Raw genomic sequence first — 16,256 nt, forward strand, 5'->3', positions numbered from 1 at the left:
TTTGAACAGTGGGAGACAGAATAACAACAAAATCCAGAAAAACGCGTGTCAAAAATGTTATAAATTGATTTGCATTTTAATGAGGGAAATAAGTATTTGACCCCCTCTCAATCAGAAAGATTTCTGGCTCCCAGGTGTCTTTTATACAGGTAACGAACTGAGATAAGGAGCACACTCTTAAAGGGAGTGCTCCTAATCTCAGCTTGTTACCTGTATAAAAGACACCTGTCCACAAGCAATAAATCAGATTTCAAACTCTCCACCATGGCCAAGACCAAAGAGCTCTCCAAGGATGTCAGGGACAAGATTGTAGACCTACACAAGGCTGGAATGGACTACAAGACCATTGCCAAGCAGCTTGGTGAGAAGGTGACAACAGTTGGTGCGATTATTCGCAAATGGAAGAAACACAAAAGAACTGTCAATCTCCCTCGGTCGACCTGGGGCTCCATGCAAGATCTCACCTCGTGGAGTTGCAATGATCATGAGAACGGTGAGGAATCAGCCCAGAACTACACGGGAGGATCTTGTAAATGATCTCAAGGCAGCTGGGACCATAGTCGCCAAGAAAACAATTGGTAACACACTACGCCGTGAAGGACTGAAATCCTGCAGCGCCCGCAAGGTCCCCCTGCTCAAGACACCACATATACATGCCCGTCTGAAGTTTGCCAATGAACATCTGAATGATTCAGAGGACAACTGGGTGAAAGTGTTGTGGTCAGATAAGACCAAAATGGAGCTCTTTGGCATGAACTCAACTCGCCATGTTTGGAGGAGGAGGAATGCTGCCTATGACCCCAAGAACATCATCCCCACCATCAAACATGGAGTTGGAAACATGCTTTGGGGGTGTTTTTCTGCTAAGGGGACAGGACAACTTCACCGCATGAAAGGGACGATGGACGGGGCCATGTACCGTCAAATGTTGGGTGAGAACCTCCTTCCCCCAGCCAGGGCATTGAAAATGGGTCGTGGATGGGTATTCCAGCATGACAATGACCCAAAACACACGGCCAAGGCAACAAAGGAGTGGCTCAAGAAGAAGCACATTAAGGTCCTGGAGTGGCCTAGCCAGTCTCCAGACCTTAATCCCATAGAAAATCTGTGGAGGGAGCTAAAGGTTCGAGTTACCAAACGTCAGCCTCGAAACCTTAACGACTTGGAGAAGATCTGCAAAGAGGAGTGGGACAAAATCCCTCCTGAGATGTGTGCAAACCTGGTGGCCAACTACAAGAAACGTCTGACCTCTGTGATTGCCAACAAGGGTTTTGCCACCAAGTACTAAGTCATGTTTTACAGAGGGGTCAAATACTTATTTCCCTCATTAAAATGCAAGTCAATTTATAACATTTTTGGAATGCGTTTTTCTGCATTTTTGTTGTTATTCTGTCTCTCACTGTTCAAATAAACCTACCATTAAAATTATAGACTGATCATTTCTTTGTCAGTGGGCAAACGTACAAAATCAGCAGGGGATCAAATATTTTTTCCCGCACTGTACATCTGCAGAACGTGAAGAACCAGTGGCATCTACATCTGCAGAACATGAAGAAGCAGTGGCATCTACATCTACAGAACGTGAAGAATCAGTGGCATCTACATCTGTAGAACGTGAAGAACCAGTGGCATCTACATTTACAGAATGTGAAGAACCAGTGGCATCTACATCTACAGAACGTGAAGAACCAGTGGCATCTATATCTACAGAACGTGAAGAACCAGTGGCAGCTACATCTACAGAACGTGAAGAATCAGTGGCATCTACATCTGTAGAACGTGAAGAACCAGTGGCATCTACATTTACAGAATGTGAAGAACCAGTGGCATCTACATCTACAGAACGTGAAGAACCAGTGGCATCTATATCTACAGAACGTGAAGAACCAGTGGCAGCTACATCTACAGAACGTGAAGAATCAGTGGCATCTACATCTGTAGAACGTGAAGAACCAGTGGCATCTACATTTACAGAATGTGAAGAACCAGTAGCATCTACATCTACAGAACGTGAAGAACCAGTGGCATCTATATCTACAGAACGTGAAGAATCAGTGGCATCTACATCTGCAGAACGTGAAGAACCAGTGGCATCTACATCTGCACAACGTGAACAACCAGTGGCATCTACATCTGCAGAACGTGAAGAACCAGTGGCATCTACAGAACGTGAAGAACCAGTGGCATCTACATCTGCACAACGTGAAGAACCAGTGGCATCTACATCTGCACAACGTGAACAACCAGTGGCATCTACATCTGCAGAACGTGAAGAACCAGTGGCATCTACAGAACGTGAAGAACCAGTGGCATCTACATCTGCACAACGTGAAGAACCAGTGGCATCTACATCTGCACAACGTGAACAACCAGTGGCATCTCCATCTGCAGAACGTGAAGAACCAGTGGCATCTACATCTGCAGAACGTGAAGAACCAGTGGCATCTACAGAACGTGAAGAACCAGTGACATCTGCAAAATGTAAAGAACCAGTGGCATCTGCAGGATATTCTACAACTTTTAAAGCCATTCCCCCGTGTTTAGTGGACAGGAGTAACGCTGGACTTACGAACAAATCGACTTACGAACAGAGCCCCCCCCTCACCCCCCTTGGAACCGGACTCGTTCGTAAGTAAAAGACTCCTCGCATTCCGATAACGTCGTAAAATATTTACCTCGCAAACGCTCACGCCCCAAAAAAAAATTAACATAATAAATAGCGACACCGTCTCTCGCGGGCCAATCAACAGCGCTCGCCCTGCCGTGACGTCACCGGCAAACCCCGCCCTCTTCCCCCCACCCACCCACCACCGGCTGCCTTGGAGGCGGCATCACAGAAAACTGAGGCGGCCGCCGCGGCCGCGGCTGGAGGAGACGCAACAACACCGCCACCATCCGCAGCCATCGGACACCACGGCCCCGCGATCGCCGCCTCCGTCCCGCGCCAATGGAGGCGGCAGAGGCCGGGGAGGAGGAGGCGGCGGCGGCGGCGGGGAGCGGGCGCGGCGCCCAGGCGAGTTCGAGGCGGGAAGCGAACGGGGGTAGCGACGCGGGCGGGGGAGTCGTCGGCGCCGCCGCCGCCGCGCTCTCAATTTGGTAGAGCGCTTTGGGTGGCGAGAGCCGCGCTCTTCCCCCATTGGTCGAGGGGGGGCGCTCACGCGGGGGGGGGGGGGGTGAGATGTTTTGTTGTGTGAACTGGGAAATGTGAAGCGGGGTTTTCGTCGTTGCTCACGGGGCTCGAGAGTTAAGGGGGACCCCCCCCCCCCTGTTTAAGGGGTCTCGAGAGTTAAGGGACCCCCCCTGTTTAAGGGGTCTGGAGAGTTAAGGGGGACCCCCCCTGTTTAAGGGGTCTTGAGTTAAGGGGGACCCCCCCCCTGTTCAAGGGATCTGGAGAGTTAAGGGACCCCCCCTGTTTAAGGGGTCTCGAGTTAAGGGGGACCCCCCCCCCTGTTTAAGGGGTCTGGAGAGTTAAGGGGGACCCCCCCTGTTTAAGGGGTCTCGAGTTAAGGGGGACCCCCCTGTTTAAGGGGTCTCGAGTTAAGGGGGACCCCCCCCTGTTTAAGGGGTCTGGAGAGTTAAGGGGGACCCCCCCTTGTTTAAGGGGTCTCGAGAGTTAAGGGACCCCCCCCCTATTTAAGGGGTCTGGAGAGTTAAGGCGGACCCCCCCTCCCTCTTTAAGGGGTCTGGAGAGTTAAGGGACCCCCCCTGTTTAGGGGTCTCGAGAGTTAAGGGGGACCCCCCCTGTTTGAGGGGTCTGGAGAGTTAAGGGGGACGCCCCCCCCACTGTTTAAGGGGTCTGGAGAGTTAAGGGGGACCCCCCCTGTTTAAGGGGTCTCGAGTTGAGGGGGACCCCCCCACTGTTTAAGGGGTCTGGAGAGTTAAGGGGGACGCCCCCCCTGTTTAAGGGGTCTCGAGAGTTAAGGGGGACCCCCCCTGTTTAAGGGGTCTGGAGAGTTTAGGGGGACCCCCTCCCCCTGTTCAAGGGGTCTCGAGTTAAGAGGGACCCCCTCCCCCTGTTTAAGGAGTCTGGAGAGTTAAGGGGGACCCCCCCTGTTTGAGGGGTCTCATGAACGGCACAGAGATGAGTGGTCTAGGGGGGTTCCGGGTGGTTACGGACCTCGCGTTAATGGGTGCCCGGTTTAGGGGTTTAACGTTAAGGGGGGTCAACAGTTAAGGGTCCCATGACTCCAGCGGTGTGCGTGTGTTGAAGGGATCTTCGTTGAATGTTGCCGAGAGATACGGGGTGATGAACTCGGGGGTCTCTTGAGATTAATGGGTCGCCTGCGTAAGGGGCCTAACATTTGACGGTTCATCATGGGACCTCGCTCGGAGCTCCCAAAGTCCTCATCGTGGCATTGTCTTTGTGCTACCCTCTTGTTTAACTCTGTTTGAGACTAGGTATCTAAAGAAAGCAGTCACTGGTGTGCTCCAATCAGTTTCAAAGGCAATGCACTGCTATTTCACAAGCCTGTGTTGGGTTAATGCAGACATGATTCCCTGCAAAATGTTTCTGTTTGGTGTTTCACCATCGTAACACAACTGTTTTATTGCCAGAAAGGGTAAAACCTACTCTTATATTTTTAATTGACGGTTCGCTTGCTGTATTCCTCTGGACCCAAGCTCTGTTACATTTGTGATTGTGCAAATTCGCTATTATTGTAATTTCAATCGCAGTGCGCTGGTTCATTTTAGCTGACGGTGCCGTTGCATTTGACATTGACCTCGGCTCTGGGTTACATTTTAGAGTTGGACCCCGTGGGGTTAATGGGACTCCCTGGTTAAGGGGTCAGGAGTTGGTAAGGGGTCCCTGTGAAAAGTGGTTGTGAATTTCAGTGTCTGTGGTTAAGGGTGAAGGGCTCTCCACGTCCTCTGGTGGTTGACCATGCCTCACGCTGGTTACTGAAGGCGGAGACTATTTTAAGGTGACCCATATTAAGAAGATCACCTGTGAAAAAAAGCTTCATAGCTCATCGGATTCCTCCAGTCTAAATAAAGAGTCGGTTTCTCGTAAAATTAAGTTTCCGAAAAAGGTTATGGCCCAGGCTAATAAATGTATGAGTCTCCAGTTGGCGAGTTATGGGTAAAGGGAGAACGATTTCCCTTTAAGTGGGTCCCCATTTCGGGGGCCATGGCCCCCACTGAATCTTATCCCCCTCTGTGCATCTCTTGCAGGCGCTGGTGCGGGTGAAGGGAGGGAGGCACTCAAGAGAGAATGGTACAAGGCTCATCATGACAGCACCCCAGGCCTGCACTCACATCCCACGACGTGATGGCATGAAATCTCCCTCCCCCCGTGCCCACAACCTTGCAGTTACCGTATTTTAAGGCTTATAAAACATCTACAATATTGGAACTGGCTTGATAACAATGATGAACAGGTTACAATATGGCCAAGCGGTAGCATTTTCTGATTGTTCGTGAGCAGTAGTTCTTCACTTTGAGGCCCGCGGGCCACTTGCGGCCCCTTGTGGCCCTTAGTTTGGACCCCAACAACACGCAAATGTGAAAACACCACCCCCATTGTGCTGTCAAACCCAAACGGTTTCAAATGGGTGGCGGCCCTTGTCACACTGATGATGTCTTATCGGCGAAAGTGGCCCCTCTCCTGAAAATTAGTGAAGACCACCTGTCTAGGGGTTTATGGTTCAGGCGCAGTGGCCGCCCCAGTTAATACTGCAGCTGTACTTTTCGCTTGATTTAAGGTTGTGGGAGGTTGCGAGTTAAACTCGGCCCATCATCATGGGTACGATTGTTTGTAAAGAGGGGTACCACTTTGTGGGGATGTCGAAAGTCGGTTCCGCCATAGAAATGCGACGTTCCCACAGCTGGCCCAGGACTGGAAACTGGTGATGAGCAACCTTAGATGGTCACTTGAATGATAAATCGCTCTGACTTTTGACTAGGATCGTACGCGAAACGCAGCAAACGTCGCGATGGCCGACGCGCTGGATGAACGGCGCATATGCCAAACCTGTGCCGGTGGTTTGATGGGCGACATTTGTTTGGAACCGCGTGCGACCGTTGCTTCCCCGCCAGGCCTTCGCGCGCCGTCGGGCGGGGGAGGAGGAGCCAAGCGGCGCAAGCAGTCGCAGCAAGCGCAGCCGTGCCCCGTGTGCGGCGGTCCCCTCTCGGGCTCCCTGCACGAGCGCAGCCAGCACGTCAACGCTTGCCTCTCGCGGGTGCGTTCGCGAGCCCCTGTTAAGGTTGCCACGACGGGGAGGGGGGGGCACACGAGGGGCAGGGTCAGTGGCCAACACCGCAGCCGGCCGCCTGTGTCCATCCACTGTTAACACGCCGTAGCAGGTGCTCATTTTAAGGCTACGTTGACCTAGGGAAGGCCCAGGACTCGAACTCGGGGTCGCCGCCACCTGGTAGCTTAATGGCGGCCGTTGTGCTGTTGTATCTTCACAGGTGCTGCTCGCTAACAGCACTAGCCGCAACAGTGGTTACGGCTATACGGGTGATCTTTGTCTTGTTGTGTGTGCGAGTGTGTGCGATTGGCGGTTGTTGTTGTTATGTACGGGTGTATATTGCTGTGTGCTGTCGTGTTAGCAGGGCTGCATGGCCGAGAACCGTGGCGGTGGCGGTAGCGGCAGCGGCGGCGGTGGTCGGGAGGAGCTGAAGGTTTGCGTGGACGGGAGCAGCTCGGAGGAGGAGTCGTTTGAGGAGTACGAGTGGTGCGGGGAGACGCGCGTCCGGGCCAGCTCCCTGCTCGTTGGAGGATACCGTGGTGAATGCACGCGCGCACCTGCCGCCACCAGGTGGAATCGTCCACTGCTGGATGAAAGCCCTGCCCAAGCCCATGTGCATGACTGCGTGCGATTGCCTGTGTTTGACTGCTGGCATTCAACAGCCTCTCCGCATGTATGTGTGTGTGTGTATGTCTTCCTATGTGGGGAGCGGTAGTGCAGCGGTTAGCGCGCTGCGCTATGAACCTGGCGACCCGGGTTCGATTCCCGCTCACGGCCAACACCAGTGACGATTATCTGAACCGGTCCTGGGCCTCCCCTAGGTCGACTCAGCCTCAAATGAGTACCTGGTGCGGTGGATAAAAACATCGCCACTGGGGAGACTAAGGCGGTCGGGCGTGGTGCTGGCCACCCACCCCCTCGTGTACCGTTTCGGCCTTCATAGGTGCTCGCTAACAGCACTTGCCCCTACAGTCTGTCAAGGCTACACGGGGGATCTTTATCTTTGTATGTCTTCCTATGCGTATGCGTCTGCCTCTGTGTGTCCCCCGCGTGCAGGCTCGGGGTTCGTAACGAACAGCGGTGTCTGCCAGGAGAGTGAGGGGGAGCTGGACGTAGAGGGAGACCAGAGTCTGCAGTTCGGCTCTCCCCAGTATCCTCCCGGCACTCAAAGCCTTTCATCCACTGTTAACACGTCTACCAGACCCTCCGTGGGAACCTCCCTCTGCCTACCATTCCACTCTGCTCCCCTCCACATACTCTCCTACCATTCCCCTCTCTTGATACTCCCCTCCCGTGAACTCTCCGCTTCTGCAGTGAAGACTTTCTTGTCGAAGCTTCCCCCAGTCAACCTTGGCTCAGTGGGACGCTGCCCTTCTAGTCAAGAACTCCCTTCCCTCAGCCGTCCGTGCTGTCAGCTCCCTTGCCCTGTTCCAAGTCCAGGCTGCAGGCCAATCTCTTCTCCTCGGCCTCTTTCTATGAGATCAATATGGCCACTGCGTCCATCCAACGTCTTGAGATGCGGGCTCATATCGATGCCCGGTAAATCCACGTCACGTATTGCATGACGCCTGCTGCTGTATATTTGGAGTTTGCGTCTCTCTCTGTCCCCGTGGTCGCGTGCATTTTTCTCCAGGTCTTCCAGTTTTTTCCTCCACACTTCGAATCGACGTGTTCAAGAGTAGTTTGGCTGCCATGAATTGCCACGCGATGATCCGCTTTGTTGAGCTATTGTTTTTGTTCGCTTCTGAGAAAGAGCTACAGGGCTCCGTGGGCCTTAGCCGGTAAAATAAAATAAAAAGTTCATTGTAGTATCGTCGCAGTCCCGAGTCGCCGTGCCTTGCGAGTTTTTTTGAGTTCCTGAGCGGCGGCGAGCAGGTACTCGGAGGCGGACGTGGTTCCGTGCGACGAGGACGGGCAGGGAGATGCCCTGGAGCGGCAAGCCCTCCGCGGGGCCCTCATCAAGTGAGGGCAGCGCCCCGTGTCTCCCCTCGGCTCGCAACACTCGGCACCCCTACAATGATCCCCCTGGGTCTACCCCTACAATGACCCCTACAATGATCCCCCTGGGTCTACCCCTAACACTGACCCCTAACACTGACCCCTACAATGATCCCCCTGGGTCTACCCCTACAATGACCCCTACAATGATCCCCCTGGGTCTACCCCTAACACTGACCCCTAACACTGACCCCTACAATGATCCCCCTGGGTCTACCCCTACAATGACCCCTACAATGATCCCCCTGGGTCTACCCCTAACACTGACCCCTACAATGACCCCCCTGGGTCTACCCCCTAACACTGACCCCTACAATAATCCCCCTGGGTCTACCCCCTAACACTGACCCATACAATGACCCCCCTGGGTCTACCCCTAACACTGACCCCTACAATAATCCCCCTGGGTCTACCCCTAACACTGACCCCTACAATAATCCCCCTGGGTCTACCCCTAACACTGACCCCTAACACTGACCCCTACAATAATCCCCCTGGGTCTACTCCCTAACACTGACCCCTACAATGATCCCCCTGGGTCCACCCCTAACACTGACCCCTAACACTGACCCCTACAATGATCCCCCTGGGTCTAACCCTAACACTGACCCCTACAATAATCCGCCAGGGTCTTCCCCTAACTTACACATGATTGATGCCACCCTGTAACGCACACGCCGTGGGTGCAGTGGCACGTATGCACGTGTACGAGTGGGTGCACGTGCGTGACTGTACGCGTGTGAACACGTGTGCGTGTGTGACTGTACGTGTGTGAACACGTGTGCGTGCGTGACTGTGTACGCGTGTGAACACGTGTGCGTGTGTGACTACGCGTGTGAACACGTGTGCGTGCGTGACTGTGTACGTGTGTGAACACGTGTGCGTGCGTGACTGTGTACGCGTGTGAACACGTGTGCGTGCGTGACTGTGTACGCGTGTGAACACGTGTGCGTGCGTGACTGTACGTGTGTGAACACGTGTGCGTGCGTGACTGTGTACGTGTGTGAACACGTGTGAACACGTGTGTGTGCGTGACTGTGTACGTGTGTGAACACGTGTGTGTGTGTGACTGTGTACGTGTGTGAACACGTGTGAACACGTGTGCGTGCGTGACTGTACTGTGTACGTGTGTGAACACGTGTGAACACGTGTGTGCGCGTGACTGTGTACGTGTGTGAACACGTGTGCGTGACTGTGTACGTGTGTGAACACGTGTGAACACGTGTGCGCGGTGTAACTGTACGTGTGTGAACACGTGTGCGCGGTGTGACTGTACGTGTGTGAACACGTGTGAACACGTGTGTGCGCGTGACTGTGTACGTGTGTGAACACGTGTGTGTGCGTGACTGTGTATGTGTGTGAACACGTGTGAACACGTGTGAACACGTGTGCGTGCGTGACTGTACGTGTGTGAACACGTGTGAACACGTGTGCGTGCGTGACTTGTGTACGTGTGTGAACACGTGTGAACACGTGTGCGCGGTGTGACTGTACGTGTGTGAACACGTGTGCGTGTGCAGTGGAGATGTCCCCTGTGCGAGGCTGAGTGGAGAACCTCCGAAGTGGGAGCGACCAGAGGGTGGGTTCCAAGTGCACACACGTACACGCACAAGCACACGCACACGTACACACACACGTACACGCTTACATACACACACACACATACACGCTCACGTACACGCACACGTACACGCACACGTACACGCACACGTACACGCGCACGTACGCACGCACGTACGCACACGCGCACGTACACGCACACGTACACGCACACGTACACGCACACGTACACACACGTACACGCTTACATACACACACACGTACACTCACACATCCACGCTCACCTACACGCACACATACACGCTTACATACACGCTTACATACACGCACACGTACAAGCACACGTACACGCACACGTACACACACACGTACACGCTTACATACAGACACACATGCTCACGTACACGCTCACGTACACGCACACGCACACGTACACGCTTACATACACGCACACGTACACACGCACGTACACGCACACGTACACACACACGTACACGCTTACATACACACACACGTACACGCTCACCTACACGCTTACATACACGCTCACGTCCACGCTCACCTACACGCCCGTCTTGATTTTGCGCTCTGTTTGCGACAACTCTTTTGGTTCCACCGCGACCCCCACAGACGACATTCCGTCTACGAGCAGCGCCGCAGGGAGCAGCGAGAAGAGCAGGACGCAGCGCAACAGCGACATCCACAGGTGAGGGACGGCACAAACGCCTGGCGTGTGTGTGTGTGCGTGTGTGTGCGTGTGTGTGTGTGCGTGTGTGTGTGTGCGTGCGTGTGTGTGCGGGTGTGTGTGTCCGCGCGCGCACGCGTGTGTGTGTCTGGGGAGCGGTGGTGTAGCGTTTAGCGCACTGCGCTACGAACTCAGCCACCCGAGTTCGATTCCCGCTCATGGCCAACAACGGTGACGATTATCTGAACCGGTCCTGTGCCTCCCCTAGGTCGACTCGGCCTCAAATGAGTACCCGGTGCGGTGTGTAAATATCGCCACGGGGGAGACAAAGGCGGTCGGGCGTGGTGCTGGCCACCCACCCCCTCGTGTGCCGTGCCGGCCTTCATAGGTGCCAGCTAACAGCACTTGCCCCAACAGTTTGTCAAGGCTAAACGGGGGATCTTTGTCTTTGTGTGCCTGTGTGTGTATCAGTCATCTCCCCTAATGAGTGCCTGCCTGTCGCGGTGTGTAAACATCATCACGGTGGTGCTAGCCACACCACCCGGCCGTGCCCCGCGCCGGCCTTGATGGGTGCGCACTAACAGTACTCGCCCCAATGGCCTGTGTAGGGTTAGATGGAGGATAATTGTATTTGTGCCTTTGACCAAATCAGCTGGAATGTGACCAATCTTATCCAGATCTTGAGCCTTGATGGTGCTTGGATGGACGCTGTAGATCAGGGTTCCAGCCATCACATTAGGGGCGCGTTAATGAAATGTCTGACCAAATATAACAGGCTCATTTTTGAAACGACAATTTTGTATGGCCCGCGAATGATGTTCTAAATACCCAAATGGCCCTTGGCAGAAAAAAGGTTCCCCACCCCTGCTGTAGATGGAGCTGTCGGATTGCGCTGTCACCAAGCCAGATTGAGCTGTCGCCTGAGGCCGCCGGAGTATCACGATTCCCATCTGGCTCGGCTCGGCAAATAACCGGCGGAAAGTCCACCCGGAAGACCTAGCGGCCCTGTTGTTGTAAAGGCTGGCAGTGGGCGAGTGGTCAGTGGGCGCCACTTTTTCCCTTCTGCTTTCAGGCCGGGCAGCAGCTCCAGCGGTGTGATGATCCAGGCGCTGAAGGCTCGGGTTCAGGAGCTGGAGAGGCTGGTGGAGAGAGGAGACCGCTACCACTGCCTCATATGCATGGCGAGTCTCTTGCACGTTTACGTGGCACCAGCTACTGGTGACATTGTCGTCAAGCAGCGGTGGGCTGCTGTTGCTTGCCCCTGTTGTAAATATGCGGGTCTTGATGAGGTGTTGAGGGTGCATCGATTCGTACGTTTGTGTTTATTCCACGTGACCCCTGCAGCCTGGAGAGGCACCGCAGCAAACTACAATGTGGAAATGTTTTAATTCCTGCATAAAATCTCAAAACGCTTAATTGACAATTCCTGTACACTCAAAACGTGAGTGTGGATACGTGTCGTAGTACGTGTGTGTTTGTGCACTTGTGTGAATTTGGATGTATGTAGGTGCTACCCACGAACGGCACTTGTCCCAGCAGTCTGTTAAGGCTATACAGGGGATCTTTGTCTTTGTGAATTAGCATCAATGGCCGACTCGGCCTTAAATGAATGCCCGGTGCAATCTGAAAACATCAGCACTGGGGAGAGGAAGCCAGCTGGGTGTTCTGGCCATACCACCTCCTCGTGCGCCGTGCCGGCCTTCATAGGTGCTACACGCTAACAGCACCTGCCCCAACAGTCTGTTAAGGCTACATGGGAGATCTGTGTCTTTTTGTCACTACGTGTGTGTGTGTGAGAACAGGCGCTAGTTAACAGCACTTGCCCCGAACAGCCTGTTAAGGCTACACGGGGGATCTGTGTCTTTTTTTCACTACACGTGTGTGTGAGAGCATGCGCTAGCTAACAGCACTTGCCCCAACAGTCTGTTAAGGCTACATGGGAGATCTGTCTTTTTGTCATTACACGTGTGTGTGTGTGTGAGAACAGGCGCTAGTTAACAGCATTTGCCCCGAACAGTCTGTTAAGGCTACACGGGGGATCTGTGTCTGTTTGTCACTACACGTGTGTGTGAGAGCAGGCGCTAGCTAACAGCACTTGCCCCAACAGTCTGTTAAGGCTACATGGGAGATCTGTCTTTTTGTCACTACACGTGTGTGTGTGTGTGAGAGCAGGCGCTAGCTAACAGCACTTGCCCCGAACAGTCTGTTAAGGCTACACGGGGGATCTTTGTCTTTGCAGGAGCCTTACACTCAGCCGCTGGTGTCCGTGCAGTGCTGGCACGTGCACTGTGAGGAGTGTTGGCTGCGTTCCCTGGTGATTAGCCAAGCACTGCGTACACCCGCACGCACGACGCACGCACACAAACGGTTGCGGTGACGCAGCCCATCGGCAGCGCGTTCGCCACCTGTTGCCAAGGTTCACGGTTCGAATCGAGCGGCTGTGCCAGTTATTACTGCGGGTACAATAACCCTAATAACACCCGGTGGCGGAGTAAGCTAGTGCGGGGCCCGTAGCATTATGTTATAAAGGGGCCCTAAATTTAAAAAAAACACGTAAATATTAAAACACACACATGTTTTTTTACTTGCACGGTAAAGTAATTGTATTTTTTCATTTGCTGTACGGCGAGATAATACGACAAATCGCTAAGCATAAACACCCGGTCGTTCGTAAAAGTCGAAGGCGGTATAGTACTATAGTAATAGAGCTGGTGCAGAATCACTGAACCGGAATTTATAGCTTGAAAGCGTTTAGCGCAGGGCCCTTGAAAGTGCGACGCCCGTAGCAACATATGTAGTACATATGTAGTAGTAGCTACTACATATGTAGTAGCAGCAACATATGTTGTAGCTACGAGTACCGCACTTTCAGCTACATATGTAGTAGCTACTACATATGTAGTAGCTACTACATATGTAGTTTTAGCTACTACATATGTGTAGCTACTACTACATATGTTGTAGCTACTTTTGCTACGAGGGTAATCCGGCACTGGTGATAGTCCGCATCGTCTGCTCCACAGTGGACGGTAAAGGTCCCCCTGACGTCAAGACTAGACGGTTCTCTGCTGCCATCAGGATCCACATTCTGTCAAAATACCCAGAAAGCTTCTCTCGAGTTTCGTCTTTCTGTATTGTTTTTGGTCATTTAATGAAGGTGGAGGGGCTAATAGCCCCTGGCACGTTCGTAACTTTAGTCGTCGTGAACGCTATGAAGATAATGAGCAAATTAGCGTCAGCCTCCTCCCCCGGCGCCCCCCTCCCAATGGCATTGCTCACAACACGCCGGTGTTTACCATCTGACAACCGTGTGACCACCATTTCCCTGCCTCCTCCAGGGTGCCAAGAAGCTGTGCCCTCGCTGTAACGCCATCACGTCGCCTCGCGACCTCCGCCGTGTCTACCTGTGACCCCACCCCCGCCGCCATCTTGTAAACCCACAACCGCCTCCACCCGTGATTCAGCCCCCCCCCCTCCTCCTCCTCCCGACGAGTGAAGCTGTTGCCTCCTACCCGTGACCTCGCCATCGCCACTCCTGGCGACCCCAGCAGAGCGTCGAGGTTCGCCAAATCCCTGGCACTTTGGAGCAACACGGGCAGAGCAAGGGGAACTTCCTAGGTAATGAGGTTTACCTGTCCGCAAAGGCCGCGGCCGCCGTCCGTGGCGTGGACTCGCGCGTGAACGGCACGGACTCGACGCCGTGCAGCCGAGCGCTCCCCCCGACGACTCCCGTCGCTGTCTCTCCTTCGCTCCGCGGGTCGCCCGCCCGCCCGCCCGCCCGCCCCTCTGTTGCGACGTTCGATCGAGAAGAGGCGAGGAGCCGGGGAAGCCTCGTCGTCGGGGGATTCTTATTTTGTCAACTTTTGTTCGGGTCGCTGATAGGCTGGAGTAGGTGGCACATAATAATAGGCACAGCCACGATGAGGTTTAATCGATGTGGTGTGCCCTACGGCTTAATTCGTCACTGATTAATTACAAGGTCATTTAGTAGATCGGAAGGTGTCAGGCGACTAGTAGCCGCGGCAAGAGGGGCTTACCGAATGCGGTTTGCTGGGTGCGGAAATATTCTTCGGGGTCGCCGTGCCGGGCAGAGCCAGTTTGAAGTTTGGAGGCAAGTTGCCATGGTTGAACCCGTGAGGGCTGATGGGGAGCCACAGTGCATCATGTGGACCCCACCCCCACCCACCATCACCACCCACAATCCAAATGGTCTCAGAGATATTTTATATATCTCCATGGTCGTCACCGTCGTCACCACCGCGCAAGTGGACGTGTATGACGGGGAGCCGAGTTTGGTGTAGGACTGTGTGTTGAGTCTGTTGATTCTGAGACAGGTGTGTGTGTGCGTGTGTGTGCGTGTGTGTGCGTGTCGTCTCCCCGGGTTGTGTCGCCAGGGGGGTTGTCCCCGTGTTGCGCGCGTGAGGAAAGTCGCTTTGGATTTTGGCCCGGATTGCCTCTTTTGCGCCCGACTCCACGACGTTTCTTTTGCTCGGATTTTCTTTTTTTTTTCTTCAAGAAGTGTACATAACGTGATGACGGTGATAGTGTGTGCATTAATAAAAACAATTCCCAGGACCCTCGAGACTGCCGAGCCGTCATGGGTTCGGGGTTTGCTTGCAGTCCTGAGGTGTGGCGCAACAGGCCGTGATTTGATTTGGGGGGGGGGGGGGGATGATTTGGGGGGGGGATGATTTCCCCCTTGGCTCCGCTTTTGTGATCCCCCAGGGAGCATTGCTCGGTAAATTGTGAGGCTGCTCTGGTCCAAGAGCATGTCGGTAAAAAAATAAAACTCTAATATATTGAGCCGCAATGAATGTGTTAGCGACCAATTCACGACGGGCCTCCATAGAGCCCAATGTGTACTATATAGTAGTGTGTCTCCATAGAGCCCAATGTAGTGTATAGTGTAGTGTATAGTAGTGTAGTGTCTCCATAGAGCCCAATGTAGTGTATAGTAGTGTAGTGTCTCCATAGAGCCCAGTATATAGTAGTGTATAGTAGTGTAGTGTCTCCATAGAGCCCAATGTATAGTGTATAGTAGTGTAGTGTCTCCATAGAGCCCAATGTATAGTAGTGTAGTGTCTCCATACAGCCCAATGTATAGTAGTGTAGTGTCTCCATACAGCCCAATGTATAGTAGTGTAGTGTCTCCATAGAGCCCAATGAATAGTGTAGTGTATAGTAGTGTAGTGTCTCCATAGAGCTCAATGTATAGTAGTGTGTAGTGTATAGTAGTGTAGTGTCTCCATAGAACCCAATGTATAGTAGTGTAGTGTCTTCATAGAGCCCAATGTATAGTAGTGTATAGTAGTGTAGTGTCTCCATACAGCCCAATGTATAGTAGTGTAGTGTCTCCATAGAGCCCAATGAATAGTGTAGTGTATAGTAGTGGTGTTTCCATAGAGCCCAATGTGTAGTGCAAAGTGTAGTGTATAGTAGTGTAGTGTCTCCATAGAGCTTAATGTATAGTGGTGTAGTGTATAATGTAGTGTATAGTGTAATGTCTCCATAGAGCCCAATGTGTAGTGTATTGTAATGTGTAGTGTATAGTAGTGTAGTGTCTCCATAGAGCCCAATGTATAGTGGTGTAGTGTATAGTGTAGTGTATAGTAGTGTAGTGTCTCCATAGAGCCCAATGTGTAGTGTAATGTAGTGTAGTGTATAGTGTAGTGTCTCTATAGAGCCCAGTGTATAGTGTAGTGTATAGTAGTGTAGTGTCTCCATAGAGCCCAATGTTCGCTTACCTACCATCCCCCTGTTAACGATGGGCTGTTGTCAGTACAGTAAATAGCAATGCATTGATTAACCACGTTTCTACTACT

At 53.0% G+C, this 16,256-nt stretch overlaps 1 protein-coding gene across 2 annotated transcripts; it reads left to right on the plus strand.

Moving 5' to 3' along the window:
- Positions 1-2,792: 2,792 nt before the first annotated feature.
- LOC116942087 (E3 ubiquitin-protein ligase Rnf220-like) lies at positions 2,793-15,009 on the plus strand. Of its 2 annotated transcripts, none has more exons than XM_032953659.2 (11): positions 2,793-3,013; positions 5,173-5,215; positions 6,037-6,179; positions 6,553-6,730; positions 7,248-7,341; positions 8,067-8,153; positions 9,710-9,768; positions 10,380-10,455; positions 11,507-11,615; positions 12,674-12,748; positions 13,773-15,009. In XM_032953659.2, the coding sequence occupies exons 1-11, from the start codon at positions 2,948-2,950 to the stop codon at positions 13,842-13,844; spliced, it is 1,002 nt and encodes a 333-aa protein (XP_032809550.1). In that variant the 5' UTR covers positions 2,793-2,947; the 3' UTR covers positions 13,845-15,009. The 2 variants fall into 2 exon arrangements, with proteins under 2 accessions (XP_032809550.1, XP_032809559.1); XM_032953668.2 differs by having other exon boundaries at positions 2,794-3,013; positions 6,556-6,730.
- Positions 15,010-16,256: the final 1,247 nt, after the last annotated feature.

The sequence above is a fragment of the Petromyzon marinus genome, chromosome 1 (genome assembly GCF_048934315.1).
Source record: "Petromyzon marinus isolate PM22_M1 ecotype Great Lakes invasive population chromosome 1, UKy_Petmar_22M1.pri1.0, whole genome shotgun sequence".
NCBI lineage: Eukaryota > Metazoa > Chordata > Hyperoartia > Petromyzontiformes > Petromyzontidae > Petromyzon > Petromyzon marinus.

Excerpts from the sequence above, each read along its gene's own strand:
- LOC116942087 (XM_032953659.2), top strand. The coding sequence starts at position 2,948 with ATGGAGGCGGCAGAGGCCGGGGAGGAGGAGGCGGCGGCGGCGGCGGGG. Across the intron at positions 6,731-7,247 it reads GCTCGTTGGAGGATACCGTG|GCTCGGGGTTCGTAACGAAC; the intron begins GTGAATGCACGC and ends CCCCGCGTGCAG. Across the intron at positions 7,342-8,066 it reads CTGCAGTTCGGCTCTCCCCA|GTACTCGGAGGCGGACGTGG; the intron begins GTATCCTCCCGG and ends GGCGGCGAGCAG.